This window comes from Bison bison, unplaced genomic scaffold (assembly GCF_000754665.1).
Source record: "Bison bison bison isolate TAMUID 2011002044 unplaced genomic scaffold, Bison_UMD1.0 scf7180017864289, whole genome shotgun sequence".
Lineage (NCBI taxonomy): Eukaryota > Metazoa > Chordata > Mammalia > Artiodactyla > Bovidae > Bison > Bison bison.
In genome coordinates, this window is record NW_011494861.1 from 1,721,092 (window position 1) to 1,737,071 (window position 15,980).

The window sequence follows — 15,980 nt, forward strand, 5'->3', positions numbered from 1 at the left end:
CGGTGGGGCCCTGATCAGATAGGATTGGTGGCCTTGTAAGAAGGGGAAGAGATCTCCCTCCCTCCCTCTCTGCCATGAAATAGTATCTGTCTGCAAGCAAAGAAGAGATTTCTCACCAGAAACAAAACCAAACCCTGCTGGAACCTTGATCTTGGACTTAAGAACCTCCAGAACTATGAGAAAATATGTCTGTTGTTAAGTCCCCAGTCTGCAGTATTTTGTTATGGCAGCCTGAGCAGACTGAGACAGATGGGTAGATGTATGTGGGATAGGTGGCAGCAAAAATAGGAAGGGGGAGGATAGGAGGAAGGAGACAAGAAGAGGAAGGGATGGACAGGTTAGTGAGTGGGTGAAAGGATAGCATGTACATGGGTGGGTGGCTGTGTGGCTGACCGGCCATATGCGACCCCTCATCTGTGGCTATGTGGGTGAAGTCCCAAGTACTAAAAAGCAAGGGGCCCCACTTGTTATGTATGTTCCAAAACAACACTGAACCATAAAATAAAGGCAAGAAAGTCCAATAGAGTTCTACTTTTCTGCTACAATGATTTCTTACAATCATTTTTTAGAAATAAAAAATATCAGATTCTTTCCCACAACGTTTCTCTCTGTCCTTGGGTGGCCTGAGCACAGGTTGCTTGGTGCGGCAAAGAGCCCACAGGGAACAGACTGAGCAGGGTTACTGCCAGCTCAGGGCACACAGCCTTGGTGATCTTGGGCACCATGGCCTGTCACCATCCTCCAGACAGCAATGCTGGCCCCTCTACCTGTCCCGCAGACCCCTGCCCACTTCCTGTCCTGCACTGGGTGGAGTGTAAGCCTGCTGTCCTCAGAGTGTAGGTGCAGTTGCCCCTCATGCCCTCTGCTGACATAACAATGAATATCTTTCCTCCCCCATGAGTCCCTGTTCCCAGATATCAGAGACCATGGCTGAACTTCATCTCATGACTCCACCTAGCTAAGGCCACTGGATATGCTTTGGGACTTGTGATAACCACAGAGGATGGGAAGGTTTTATGACCTTGTGACCTTTAGACTTATCTGCAGAGTGGGGCAAACAGGCTCATCTCTGTTCCAGAAGGATTTCCTGATGGTGCCTGTCATCTACCTTTTATGCCCATCACTGTGCTGGGGATAGGGTGTTGAGGAGGGGGCATGGTGCAAGCCTTCCAGGAAGTGAGCTCTGGGCAGGGAGATTTGCCCCCGAGAGAGCTGTAGTCCTGGCAGCCCTGGACAAACGTGCTCCCAGAGCAGGAAAGATGAGGCCTGCAAAGGGCTTGTAGGCCTGGAAATGAGGGGTGGTCAGGGGGTGTTGATGGCCCAGGCTTTGGGGTTCACGAAACCCTGGGATCTGGCCGCAGTCAGCTCCCTTGTTTTCTATCTCTGTGACCTTGGGCAACTTGCTTAACCTTCCAGCATCCCCACCCTCATTTGCAAAATGGCAACAGTAAAGGATAACCATGAGGAGCTGATAAGATGATGCAACACACCTGAGGCCCCAGACCAGTACACGTGCAGCGAGCATCTAAGTGTTGTTGTTTAGTTGCGCAGTCATGTCTGACTCTTTGCCACCCCCTGGACTGTAAGCTGCCAGGCTCCTCTGTCCATGGGATTTCCCAGGCAAGAATACTGGAGTGGGTAGAAGATTCTCCAGGGAATCTTCTTGACCCAGGAACAGAACCCACGTCTCTTGCATTGGCAGGTGGATTCTTTACCACTGAGACACCAGGGAAGCCAGAATGTTCAATAAAGAGTAGTAATTAAGAGACCTCCTGGAGGAAGGCATGGCAACCTACTCCAGTATTCTTTCTTGGAGAATCCCATGGACAGAGGAAGTTGGTGGGCGATAGTCCATGGGGTCCCCAGGAGTCGGACAACACTGAAGTGACTTAGCATGTACACAGTCATTAAAAACAAAAACTTACAAAGGGACGGCCTTCAGAAACCCACAGTCAATGACAATGACGATGTTGACTCTGGTAGTTCCCACTTACCAGTCTCCCCAGAGAGTTGTAACTTGAGGACAAAATTCCCCTCGTCCCCACCAAAGCAACCCCCACTCACCCTCACGACAGCGGTGACAGCACTTCCTGGCAGCCTTGTCATAGTAGCGGCTGAGGTCTCCAAGACAGTCATCCTCAGGGGCTCGCCTCTGGAGCATGAAACACATTGGTAAGTCCAGGAGGGTCCCAGACCCCCACCCTCCCTCCTGCCCCTCAGGTCCCAGGAGGCCTGGTATCCAGTTGCTGTCAAAACGAGGCTTGAAATGGAACCTCATGTTATAGTAGTCAGGACAGAAACTCCCTCGAAACTGCTCCACCTTTGGTCTTCCCTAGAGCGATGGGGGCATCCTCAGCCTTCTGTAACTCAGACCCCAAACCTTGACTTCTCCCTTGACCCTCTACTCTAGTGCTCACACCCAACCCATCAGCAAGTTTTCTCGGCCTCTTTGGACCAGTATCCCTACCTCCTCCACCAGGTCCCAGTCCCTATCCCCTCTCCCAGAGAATAATTCACTCGCCTCCTTCCTGGCCTCCAGCATGGGCCCAGCAATAAGAATCTCTGGTAAGAGCTCCTCTGGTGGCTCCCTGGTAAAGAATCCTGCCTGCCAACGCAGCAGACATGGGTTCGATTCCTGATCTGGGAAGATCCCACATGCCTCAGGGCAACCAAGTCCATGTGCCACAACTATTGAGCCTGTGCTCTAGAGCCCGGGAGCCCCAACTACTGAGCCACACGCTGCAACTATTGAAACCCATGTGCCCCAGAGCCCATTCTCTGCAACAAGAGACACCACTGCAATGAGAAACCCACAGACTGCAACTAGAGAGTTACCCCTACTCACCACAGCTAGAGGAAAGCCTGAGTAGCAACGAAGACCCAGCACAGCCAAAAATAAATTTTAAAATAAACATTAAAAAAAAAAAAAAACATGTGTATGCATGCACGCTAAGTCGCTCCAGTCATGTCTGGCTCTGTGAGACCCTATGGACTGTAGCCTGCCAGTCCTCTGTCCATGGGATTCTCCAGGCAACAATACTAGAGTGGTTTGCCATGCTCTCCTCCAGGGAAATAAAAACATATATCCTTTCAAAAAATAATCTTTGGTAAACTTGCTTGTTGACGTCTAACTCTCATTCAGACAATCACACAGGTCTCAAGTACATATGCACTGAATTTCTACAGCATAGACACATTCTGCCACCAGCTCCCAGATCCAGAAACAAGACACTAGTACCCAGAACCCCTTCCTGCCCCTTCCCACCACAGAAGGCCCCCCGATACCTTGACTTCTACACCCAGAGACACATGATGTCTGCTTTTATACTTCACCTGTATAGAAACACACACACCCTGACAACTGGCTTCTTTAATTCAAAATTCTAATGTGGGAATCACTCGCATTATTGCAAATAGTAACCATTCATTCAAGTTCACTGCCTTGCGTTGGGAGCTGCGTTAGGCATTACTGACAAAATGGAGGCACGGCTCCCAGCCCCCTCTACTCATTCCGCAGGCACGGATCCCGGGATGAAGGAGTTAGGCCTTGTAATTCTGACTTGTCCTTTCCTCTCCTTGGCTGAGTTGACTGAAAAGGAATATTAAGGTGCTTATTGTTCTTGAGAGGAGCATGAGAAGGCACAAAGCCTTCTGCAGCTGTGCTCAGAAAATAATTCATAAAGTTAATCATTGACATTTGTTCAAGGACTTTTACAAAAGAGTGTTCCAGGATGAGCACATAGGCCGTAAGCTTGAGGCCATGGGAGGGATTGATATCTGAAGCCTATTTGTGAGGAGAATGTTTATGGCAAAGGAGTTTACTGAATTTAGGGCTTAGAAATAATTAAAATAGTTAGAAGTTAAAGATTTAAGGAATGTTGTAAAGTTAGCATATTTTACTATAGCTTATAGAAGTTAGGAATTTTTAGAGACACTATAGCTAGAAGCCTTTTTTAAGAGATAGTGAGCTCAGGATGTTAGGGGCAAACAGGACTTAGGAAGATAAGTAGTAAACTGAGGAATGTAGCATGAGTTACAGTGTAATCACAAGTTAACTATATGACACATTAGAAGAGGTAGATAATAGATGATAAGGCTGATTCTGAGAGAATCACTGAAGCAGGAAATCTGAAGAGCAACAAGATTTATGGAGATAATAAATCTGGGAGAGGGGGAACTGAAAATGTCAAACCTCTGGCCTAATGTTTTTGTAAAAGTATAAAAGAGAATCTTAAACTTGAAATAAACAGGCAGTCCAAAAGAAAACTGAGAGGCTGCCTCATTTCTCTCGCTGACACCGTTCCTCTTTTCAGGTTGAATCCCTGGCTGCTGGAGTTGGACTCCAGCAGCCTTGCACTTTTGCAACCTATGGATGTGCACACTTTATCTATTCTACTCTTGATGGACCTTTGGGTTGTCTCCACTTTTTGATCATTATGCATAACCCTGCTAGGAACTTTCTTATACCGATATTTTTGGTGCACATATGTACACAATGTTGTGTTGCTGTTTTTCAGTTTCTAAGTACTGTGCAACACTTTTGCAATCATATGGATTACAGCCCGCCAGGCTCTTCTGTTGGTGGGAGTTCCCAGGCAAGAATACTAGAGTGGGTTGCCATTTTCTTCTCCAGGTTATCTTCCTGACTCAGGGATCAAACCCACATCTCCTACATTGCAGGCAGATTCTTTACCCCTGAGCCACAGGGGAAGCCCTGTGTACACATTACTGCTGAAGACATACCTAGGTATGGAATTGCTGGGTCATAAAGTATGTGTATGCTCAGCATTGATTGGTTCTCCATACAGTTTTCTAAGTTGTACTGACATCTCATGGCAGTGTGTGTGTTCCAATTGCGCCACATCCCTGTCAACACTTGGTATTGTCAGTTTGTAAAGTTTTAGCCATTTGGGTGAGCCTATAGTGGCGTTTCATTGATCTTTTATTTGCATTTCTCTGATGAGTGATGATGTTGGGTACTTTGCCACATGTTTATCAGCCATTTGAATATTCTCTCCTGTAAGATGCCTATTCGGGTCTTTTGGCCATTTTTTTTTTAATTGGATTATCTGACTTTTCTTCCTGATGTGTAGGAGTTCTTTATAAATTCTGGATGCAAGTCTTTTCTGAATACATGTGCTGCAAATATCTTCTCCTACCTTCTGTTTTGCCTTTCCACTTTCTTAAAGGAGTCTTGTGATGAATAGAGTCCTCAGTTTCAATGAAGTACAATTTATCAATCTTTTCTTTTATTGTTAATGTCCTATGGAGAAGCATTTGCCTGCCCAATGTATTTAAATATTCTTTTTTTTTTTTAAAGGGTTGGAGTGGGTATTTTCTTAGCATTTGTTTGTTGGCTGTGTTGGGTCTTAGTTGCAGCATGTAGAGTCTTCAATCTTCTCTGTAGCACGTGAGATCTTTAGTTGCTTCATGGGAATCTAGTTCCCAGACCACGGATCAAACCTGGGCCCATTGCATTGGAAGCTCAGAGATTTCAGCTACTGGACCACCAGGGAAGTCCCCAGTTAGATATTCTTTTACGTTGTCTTCTGGATGGTATTACTTAACCTTTTCTATTTGGGTTTCATTTTGGTGCATGGTGTGAAGTAGGGACCAAGATTTACTTTTTTCAGGAATAGGCTTTTTTCTTTTTTTTGGCCATACCACACGGCTTGCAGGATCTTAGTTTCCCAACCAGGAATCAAACCCTGGCCAACGGCAATGAAAGCCCTGAGTCCTAACCACCAGACCACCAAGGAATTCTTAGGAATAGGCGTTTTTCACGATGCTCTTCCACATGTTTCCAGGGCTCCTTGAAAGCTAAGCCCCTTCATTAGGCAGTGTTCATGAAAGTTTGGAGGAACGACCATCGTCCTTCCTGGTGAACGAGAGGGGAGCATGAAGCAGGTTTCTGGGAAATGAGGAGCTCCAGGAAGGGAGCGTGGGAGGGAGGTGGGGGAGACAGGGAAGGAGGGAGCTGTGTCCCACCTCTTTATCTTCAACATTTGAGGAGATGGAGGCTGGCAGACAGGAGGTGGCCACTCATGGGATGGATTAAGCAGGGGCTTTCTTGGCTTGGGGGAAGAAAGCAGAAACCACTGACCTGCCGGGAGAGGCCTGGCTGGCCCAAGGGGATTCCCTACTCTTCTCTCCACCTGAGGGAACAATGAAATAATATGTGAACACTCTGCTATGGGCACAGAGCAGCAAGGAGGCAGTGTGGCTGGAAGGCGGACACAGGGAACGTCAATTATGTTCTTCTCTTCTTTATTTGCACATCTGAAGTGTTGCCACATAAATTTGAAATAATAAACATAACCTACATTTGCAAACACCAGTCACACAGCACTTGTCTGTCTCATGTTACCCAAAGCCCAGGGCCTTGGGGACATTCTGTGTGCCCACCTGTGCCCAGCCCTCTGCTCCAGCAGAATCTCATTCTTCTCAAGTAAACTGGGGGCACCAGGCACTCTCTAGGGGCCGAAACCTGCCAGGACAGCCCAAGCTTCTCCCTGACCCGCAGCATCTCACCGTGCGCACTTGGAAGCCTATGGCTGCGGGGAGCTGCGGGCAGTGGGGAGCTGAGGGTTCAGCCCTGCCAAGTCTGCTGAGTGTGAGGGAAATTCTGGGGCCCTGGTCTGGGTATTCCCCTCCTGGCCTGCCTGCTCCTCTCACGGATAGCTATGGACTCAGGGGGACGTGGCCTTGCTCACTCTCCCCAGGGCCCAGGGGCACAGCGGAGGGGAGCACAAATGCTTATCCTCCATCTCCCGCCACCTCACCCTGGGTCAGTGGAGAGGGCATCCATGGCATTACAAGTCACTCTTCCCCAACTGTGAGCCACACATCACCTCCTTTAGGCCACCCCTAGCACTCTGGGGGGCTTCCCTGGTGAATCAGATGGGAAAGAATCCACCTGCAGTGCAGGAGATCTGGGTTGGGAAGATGCCTTGGAGGAGGGCATGGCAATCCACTCCAGTATTCTTGCCTGGAGAATCCCATGGACAGAGGAGCCTGGCAGGCTACAGTTCATGGGGTCACAAAGAGTTGAACACAACTGGAGCGACTGAGCATTAGCACACACATGTGAATGTTGGCCCTAGTGGTAAAGAACCCGTCTGCCAGTGTAGGAAATGTAAGAGACATGAGTCGGTCCCTGGGTTGGGAAGATCCCCTAGAGGAGGGCATGGCAACCCACTCCAGTTATTCTTGCCTGGGAAATCCCACAGACAGAGGAGCCTGGTGGGTTACGGTCCGTGGGGTCACTAAGAGTCAGACATGACTGAGGGACTAAGCACACACAGCCCTTTGGGGCCATATCACTACCCCACATTACAGATGAGGAAACTTCAGCTCAGAGAAGTGCAGTTACTTGCCCAAAGTCACACAGCAACTAATCACAGAAGATTTTGAGCTTCACTGTGTCCCCACTTCTCTCCCAGTATCTGGTCCTCAGGCTGCCCATTTTGAAAACAAAAAAGGTCCAGGAACTTCCCTGGTGGTCCAGTGCTTAAGAATCTGCCTTGTGATGCAGGGGACTCAGGTTTGATCCCTGATCAGGGAACTAAGATCCCACATGCCTTGGGATAGCTATGGCCAGGCCACAACTAAAGAGAAGCCTATGGGCTGAACTAAGACACAACATAGCCAAAAATTAATTAATTTTTTAAGAGCAGTAAATCTTAAAAATGAAAAAAAAGGTCCAATGTGCTGAGAAGGACATCACATCACATCTGTGGTCTTTCTACCAAAAGTCCATAGTCTGAATCATATCATGAGACAAACCCAGATATCCATTAGACAAACCCAAACTGAGGGACATTCTACAAACCTGCTGGCCTTAACTCTTTAAAATGCCAGTGTATGAAAGATGAGGAAGAACTGTGGAATGTTTCAGAAAAAAAAAAGAAGAACATTAAAGAGATAAGAGAACTGAATGCAATGTCTGAATTGGATCCTGAATCAGGCTGGGAAGGGGGACATTGCTGTAAAGAAGATTGAGATAGCTGGTGAAATTTGAATACAGGCTTTTTATCTGATTATGTTCTATCGATGTTGAATTCCCAAAAGCTTGTTTCTGTAACAGTGTCCTTGTTATAGAAGAAACATGCTGAAATATTTAGGAGTGAAGGATCAACATGTCTGCAATTAACTAGCAAACAGTAAAAAATGATGACCATCATCGTCATCATAATACATATATACATAAAGAGAGACAAAACTAAAGCAATTGTACAAAACAGCATGTGTAAATAATAGCGCCTCCAGGGTTCTAAGTGCTCAGGAAGGAACGTGCGTGCATGGGTGCTCAGTTACTCAGTCGAGTCTGGCTCTTCATGACCCCATGGGCTGTAGCCCTCCAGGCTTCTCTGTCCACAGGATTTTTCAGGCAAGAATACTGAAGTGGGTTGCCACAGGGGATCTTCCCAACCCAGGGATCGAACCCAGGTCTTCTGCATCGGCAGGCAGATTCGTTACCACTGAGCCATCTAGGAGGGCCCTCTTTTCAACAAGGAAATCTGTGTAAATACACAGCTTGCCACCAGGGGGTGCTATTTTCTCGCCATCCCCAGGGGTGGTGGGATTTCAGCCAGGATTTCCAGCTGGAGCGATCAGAGTCCCTTCAAGACAGCAGAGGACTTGGGGGCCTCTGTTCCCCATGTGGGGCTTATGCGGGAAGGCGCTGATCCCCTTAACCCCATGGAGGGGTGATCCCCACTCCCCTCACCCCTTGCCAGAGACAGGTGGAGTCCAGGCTGCGGCATAGCTCAACCCTGTCCCCTAGCCTTCACCCTAAACGTCCCCAGGCCCCTGTGGCTGGCCTTCTCTGGAAAAGATACTGGGGACTTTTTGTGCCTATGATGTAATGGTTTTACAAGCACCGAGAAAATGGGTCAGTGCAAGGTACACATGCTGTTGCAGAACAAACAACAGCACTGGCAACCCAAAGGCCCTGTGAAACCCTATTACCACAGAAATCCATCTGTGAGAAGTGAAGAGCCTGCCCAGGCTCTGAGTCTAGTCAGCTGATTTGGCAACTCCAGGGCTACCCCAGAAACCCACCTTGTGCTGGAGGGCTGACGGGCGCCAGGACGCCCTCCAGGGCTGGCGCTTCTGTGCAAGAGGCAACCCCATCTTCCCAGGGTGTTCCTAGCCCAGAAACTAGAAAGGGGTGGAATCAAAGCCCTGAGCTTTGCCTTTGCAGAGCTGTCCTTGAGCCCCCCCACCCCCGCCCCACCAAAGTTGGCCCTGTCTCACACCCTAGTCTCAGTCCTCACCCTCTGGCCCCATTCATTGCCCCCTCTGCCATCTCCTCATTGCCACACTGCCCCCCACCCCAGTCATTTCCCACCACCCGCTCACTTGGGCCCTCCACCCATACCAGCTCCTGGCGTAGAACACAGAACACAGCAGCCTTGTCATCTATGTCAGTCTCTGAATTCTGAGAGGCTGCCAGTTTCGGCTGGCCACAGGCCCAGACCCTGGATGGCCCATCAGCTCCTGCTGCCCCCCGGGGAAGGGGGGAGCGACAGCCAGGCCGTGCTCTGGGAGGGAAGGGGTTGTCAGAAAGGGGAGAGTGGGAGGGGGAAGCCCAAGGCCTGGGAGGGGGGCTTTTGGGTGGGGTTCCCCGGCAGGTTTGAGGCAGGGCAAGATGTCCACAGAGTGATGAGCTGTGTAACCAGAGTCGTGTGGCTCAGGCTTAGTGGCATCAAGATAAAGAGTGGCATGAAACCTTCCCATTTCTAGATCTATTTTCAGGTTGGTTTGGTTTTCCCTACAAAACCTGGTAAATTTCACTTTCAGAAAGCCCCACCTGGTCACAGCTGCAGAAACAAGAGGCAGGCCACACCTGTAGGAGCCGAGAGTCCACAGCTGGGTGGCAGGCGGGAGGGATGGGAGGTGGAGGAGTCAGATAAGATGCAAAATACCCACAGGGCCGGAGCAGGGCAGAGCTGGGAGATGTGCCCCACCCCCACCCCGGAGCTCTCCACCTCTGTTACTCAAAGTGAGGTGCCTGACCCCAGCAGCATGGGCACCACTTGGGAATTTGCTTGAAATGCAGAATCCCAGGCCTCACCTAGACCTACCATCTATCCCATTTTACAGATGGGGAAACTGAAGCACAGAGTGGTTAAGAACCTTGCCTCAAGTCACACAGCTAGGCAGTATTAGAGCCAGAATTTGGCCATCTGGCACAGGCTCTTATCCACCAGGCTCTGCATCCCGAGTCCTGTTTGTTTAACCTCCAGCTCTACCCTCAGTACCCCAGCTCTTCCTCACCTCTTCCCCATCTGGACTTGCGAATGGCAGGCCAGGGTCTCCTTACATCCCCCCCCATCCCTCATCCCCCACTCATAGTTCAGAGGCCAGAGCGATGTTTTCCAAACACAGATCTGGTCTTCTCCCTTACACCCTGTTGAAGATGAGTAGAAAGCTTCCAACTGAACTATGGATAAAGCCCAGAGTCCTGACAGGGGCCCAAGAGACACTGCTGGACCAGCCCTGGCCATCTGGCCTGTGTGCACTCCTCTCCCTCCGTCTTTCCAGCAACCTTGTACATGCTGTTCCCCTGGGTCCAGCACACCTCGACTCTTCCTTCAGATTTCACGCATGCATGCCTCTTCCCAGAGGACCCCCTCCCTGATCACCCCCATCCAGGCCAGGTCTCTGCAGGCTAGAACAAGATGTGGGCAAGTCTGTGTCCTTGCTGGAGGCTTTAGGGGAGAATCCATTTCCCTGTGTTAATAGTTAAGACTGAGGGCCCAAGATTTCTCTGGTGGTTCAGTGGTTGAGAATCTGCCTTGCAATGCAGGGGAAGTGGGTCTGATCCCTGGTTGGGAAACTAAGATCCCATACGCCATTGAGCTATTGAGCGCATGCGCCACAACTAGAGAGTCCGTGCACCACAGCTAAAGGTCCTGCATGATGCAACAAAGATCCAGAATGCTAAAACTAAGACCTGACTCAGCCAAAATTAAAAAAATTTGTTTAAAGACCGAGGACTTGTCTCTTTGCACACTTTCAACTAAGGTCGTTCCCAGCCTCTAAAGGCTGCTGGATTCCTTGGTTCACGGCCCCCTTCCTACATCTGCAAAGTGCACAATGCTAGGTCAAGTCCTTCTCCTGTAACACACGCCTCTCCTTCTGTGTCATCTACCTCTAATGCAGCCAGGAAAGTTCCTCTGCGTTTAAGGACGCATGTGAGGACACTGGGCCCACCTGGAAAATCCCCATCTCAAGGTCTGTCCCCTTAATCACATCTCCAAAGTTCTCTTTGCCATCTGTTAGTCTCTCAGTCGTGTCTGACTCTTTGCGACCCCACAGACTGTAGCCTGCCAGGCTCCTCTGTCCATGGAATTCTCCAGGCAAAAATACTGGAGTGGGTTGCCATGCCCTCCTTTAGGGGATCTTCCTGACCCAGGGGTTGAACACAGGTATCTTTTGCTATATAAGGTTCCAGGGATTAGGCTACAGGTGTTCTGACCACAGCCCTGCTCCTAAATAACCACTAGGCTATTCTGCCAACAGGTTGAGCTTTGTAAGTCTGCTAGTCCTGGGGGCGAAGAGCCGACTCCTCATTGAGAAAGACTCTGATAATAGGAAATATTGAAGGCAAAAGGAGAAGGGGACGACCGAGGATGAGATGGTTAGATAGCATCACCGACTCAATGGACATGAGTTTGAGCAAACTCCAGGAGATCATGAAGGACAGGGGAGCCTGGCGTGCTGCAGTCCATAGGGTCGCAAAGAGTCGGACACAACTTAGTGACTGAAAAACAACAATCCTGGGTGCCCTAAACCCTTCCCTCGACCCTGAAGGTTCATGTGAGGTCCAGACCAAGAGACCACGTGAAACTGCAGTCATCCTCCTCCCGGACCTCAAACACACCCACAGTCTGCCCCTGCCCTGGCCCTGGCACTATTCCTCACAGCTGTCACATCTAAGAACAAGATCCGGTTCCTACCTCTGGTCTCCAGGGAGCTGAGGGGGAGTGTGTATGGCTCCATGAATCCTGGCCCCATAGCTGCACTGGGAGTGTGGTGTTGTGGTCACTGGACAATCAAGGAAGTCCCCATGATGACTTTTTGGAAGAGGAGAACTTCCATTTTTAGTTTTGGGTTTTACTTTTTTTTAAGGATTCTTGACAGGCGGCCATCCTAAGTAAAAGGCTTCACAGAAGCAAAAGTACCAAGGCTGGAAGGAGCAGAGCTGTGGGGCACTCAGTGATTCGATGGGCTGGACAGTGGGAGCAGAAGGACGGGAGGCCCGGAACTCAGGGCCAGATATCTGCACTGAACTCTTCCTTTTCCACATTGCGTTCCAGCAAACACTGTTTCCACGGGATGTCAGCAGGGTACAAGAAAAATCAAAACCAAAATGCAGAGAATCACTGCACTCCATTTGAGATGTTTCTCCAAGCCTTTTATCTCCTGACTTGCTCTCGGATTCTCCAAGGAAAGGTTGGGAACGGGAGTGGGGAGAGATGGGTGCAGAGAGACAAACTGTTTCCCAAACTCAGTTGGCTATAGAACCCTGGCCTCATGGGACGACTATTCTCTGGAAGTGACTTAGGGAAATGTGGCCTTGGGGCAATAGGGAGCCACTGAAGGTTGCAGAGCAGCTAATGCGCAAGGTGATGGACAGGGCAGAGGTGAGTAGCATAACCAAGATCTGGCCTGGAGTCCCAATTCTGCAACGTCTTACTCTTCACTTCCTATTGATGCTCCTCCTGCCCAAGTGAAGCCCCAGGCCAGCTAGGTGAGCCTGTTGCTCAGATGAGAGCCTTCCTGAAAGTTCTGGGGCTGCAGCAAGTGTCTGAGATGCACACTCGGCTGTACCTAAGACATGATAAGATCCACCTCAGCCCTGGAATAACAGTCCTCAGAAGCACCAGCCACCAAGTGACACCGGCAGTGCCAAGGAAACTTCGATGGTGTTAATGAGGAAGGATGTGATGGTGGTGAGGGTCAAAGATGGGGTACTTTGGCTTTCTTCCCCTTCTTGGAGGTGCCCTACCCTGGCATCAGCCTACCTGCCTAGAAGAGGCCAGCAGGTTTCCTTGCCCTTCTGCTTCCTACCAGCTTACATGTGGGGGAGGCCAGTGCCAGCCCCCACTGACTGTTGGGATAGAGAGAACCCTTGGTGCCCCTGACCTGACTCAGCAGTAGAGAGAGCACATGTCCTGGGTGGAAAGTGAAGGTTTGGTTTATGGGTTTCATGGAGCTGCAGGATTGGAACCATCTCAGGGGACCATGCCCTCCCCTGAACCACATGGGGTTTGCAGCAGGTAGTGAAATGAGGCCGTGGATGATGCCTTTGGGAGTCCTCAGCCCCCAGGGGTTCAAAGGCCCCCACATGAAACCTGCTGATGGAGCTTTAAGAGCAAGTCCACCCTGAACACCCATGCGGCCATGCCATCTGACCCGGATGTTTGTGAGGACATTGACATCATCCATGGGGCAGAACCTGTTGTCCCAGGCTCTGCGGCCTGGCCACCTCCTCCCTCCCTCCAAAAGCTTTTCCCCATCAATCCAGGTGGAGGTGAGGACGGGCCCCTGTGGGCTCTCGCAGACCTGGACAGTTCTTCACACAGTACTGATGGCATTCCCCCGCCCCATGTCCCACTTCTCACGCTGCTGCCCTGGAGGGCAGGGACTGGAACTGGTTCACCTTCATCCTGCACCCATGATGCCTAGCATACAACAGGCACTTAATAACGGCTTACCTCTCACAAGGCCTCACCACATTCCAGGAGTTGCTCTCAGCACCTCTCCTCTACCATCCCGTATAATCTTCCAACAGTCTTACAAGATAGCTACTATGATCATCCCAATTCTACGGATAGGGAAGTTGAGGCCCAGATGAGTGACTTACCCTGCCCAAGAGCATCATGTGGTAAGTGTCAGAAGCAGAATATAAACTTGGCAGGCTGACCCTTAGCCATGATGCTCTGTGTGTGTGTGTGTGTGTGTAGTCACTCAGTCATGTCTGACTCTTTGTGACCCCATGGACTGTAGCCCGCCAGGTTCTTCTGTCCATGGGATTTTCCAGGCAAGAACACTGGAGTGGGTTGCCATTTCCTTTTCCAGGGAATCTTCCTGACCCAGGGATCGAACCTGCGTCTCCTCGGTCTCCTGCATTGCAGGTGGATTCTCTACCCACTGAGCCATCAGGGAAGCTCAAACATGATGCTCTATTGCCTCCCAAAAAAGACTTGACAGATTAGGAGTTTGAGTAAAATAGGTGAAGGGGATTAAAAAGTACAAACTTCCAGTTATAAAATTAATAAGCCATGTGGATGTAATGTACAGCATAGGGACTATATTGTCAATATTTGTCAATAATATTGTAATATTGGTAACAGATGGTTACTAGATATTGTGATGCTTGATTCATTAAGTATATAAATGTCAAATCACTATGTTGTATGAAGTAAAGTGAAAGTCACTCAGTCATGTCTGACTCTTTGTGACCCCATGGACTATGTAGTCCATGGAATTCTCCAGGCCTGAATACTGGAGTGGGTAGCTTTCCCTTCTCCAGAAGATCTTTCCAACCCAGAGATTGAACCAAGGTCTCCCGCATTGCAGACGGATTGTTTACCAGCTGAGCCACAAGCGAAGCCCAAGAATACTGGAATGGGTAGCCTATCCCTTCTCCAGTGGATCTTCCTGAGCCAGGAATCGAACCAGGGTCTCTCCTGCATTGCAGGTGGACTCTTTACCAACTGAGTTATCAGGGAAGCCCTCACTATGTTGTATACCTGGAACTAATAAAATATAGTATGCCAACTATACTTCAATTTTTAAAAAGACGGCATGAAGGATGCGGTAGGTGAAATAATGATCTTCAAAAATGTCCATGTCCTGCACAAACAACTTAAATGTCCATCGCTTCCACTGCAGGAGGTGCCAAGTTTGATCCGTGGTAGGGGAACTAAGATTCCAGATGCCATACAGAGCAGTCAAAAAAATAAAGTGTAACCAAGATGAATGGGCTTCCCTGGTAGCTCAGAAAGTAAAGAATCTGCCTGCCCTACAAGAGACCCGGGTTGAATCCCTGGGTGGGAAAGATCCCCTGGAGGAGGAAATGGCAATCCACTCCAGTATTCTTGCCTGGAGAATCCCATGGACAGAGTAGCCTGGCAGGCTACAGTCCACAGGGGTCACAAAAGAGACTGACTGAGCAGCTAACAAGACAAATGGAAGACCCTACCTTTGGGTTGGGATGAATCAACAGGGTAACATAGTGGCCCCCAAAAGATGTGGGGTCTTAGCCCACATCAGTAGAGAAGCAGGGCAGCTCCACAGAAGGAGGGTTGATGCTCCCAGGTCCCCCTGAGCCCAGGCAACAGCGGGAACTGTGAAGTCATCTCTGGTGCCAGAGCCCCAGATCAGGGGCCTGAGCTCTGCAGAGCTCCTGATTCCAACCCTCAACTCCCATTTGACGCTCGGATGTGGGCAAAACAGAACTCCTGCTTCTCTCCAAAACACTCTTCCCTATCCATGTCCAGTTTTCCCAACTCCATAAACGATACCACCACTCAACCAGGGATGGAGCCTGCAAATCTGGACAGAACTCCCCATTCCCATCTTGCCCTCTGCACTCACACCCAGTCCATCTGTGGTTCCTATGGATTCTAGCTCCAAAGTACATTTTTGTTTGCACATCTCCCCTGGACCACAGCAACAGCCTGGCTCCTGTTCCACCCCCAGCAGCCAGAAGGAACTTTAAAATGTACGCAATGTCATTCCCCCCCCCCCCAAAACCCCCCCAGCCACAGAGGTGTGTGTTATCCTCTACTTCCCCACCACCCTCCCATGCCATCCCCTGCCACACACGTGGCCTCCTTCCTGTTCCTCCAACTTTCCCTCCTCTATGTGACCCCACCTCCTAGGGAGAGACCGTCCTGCTTTCCCCACTGGGGTAGCTGCCCTTCTCACTCTAAGGTTAGAATTCTCTCCACTGCAAGGGGCAC

The 15,980-nt window shown here is 49.8% G+C and overlaps 1 protein-coding gene across 1 annotated transcript in view; it reads right to left on the reverse strand.

The window, feature by feature from the left end:
* The window catches only part of TNFRSF8 (tumor necrosis factor receptor superfamily, member 8), a 73,625-nt gene that overhangs the window by 52,347 nt on the left and 5,298 nt on the right, over window positions 1–15,980 (reverse strand). The window contains exon 2 of the mRNA XM_010849844.1: window positions 2,065–2,152. Coding sequence (XP_010848146.1) covers window positions 2,065–2,152 — 88 coding nt within the window. The remainder of the gene's footprint in view (window positions 1–2,064; window positions 2,153–15,980) is intronic.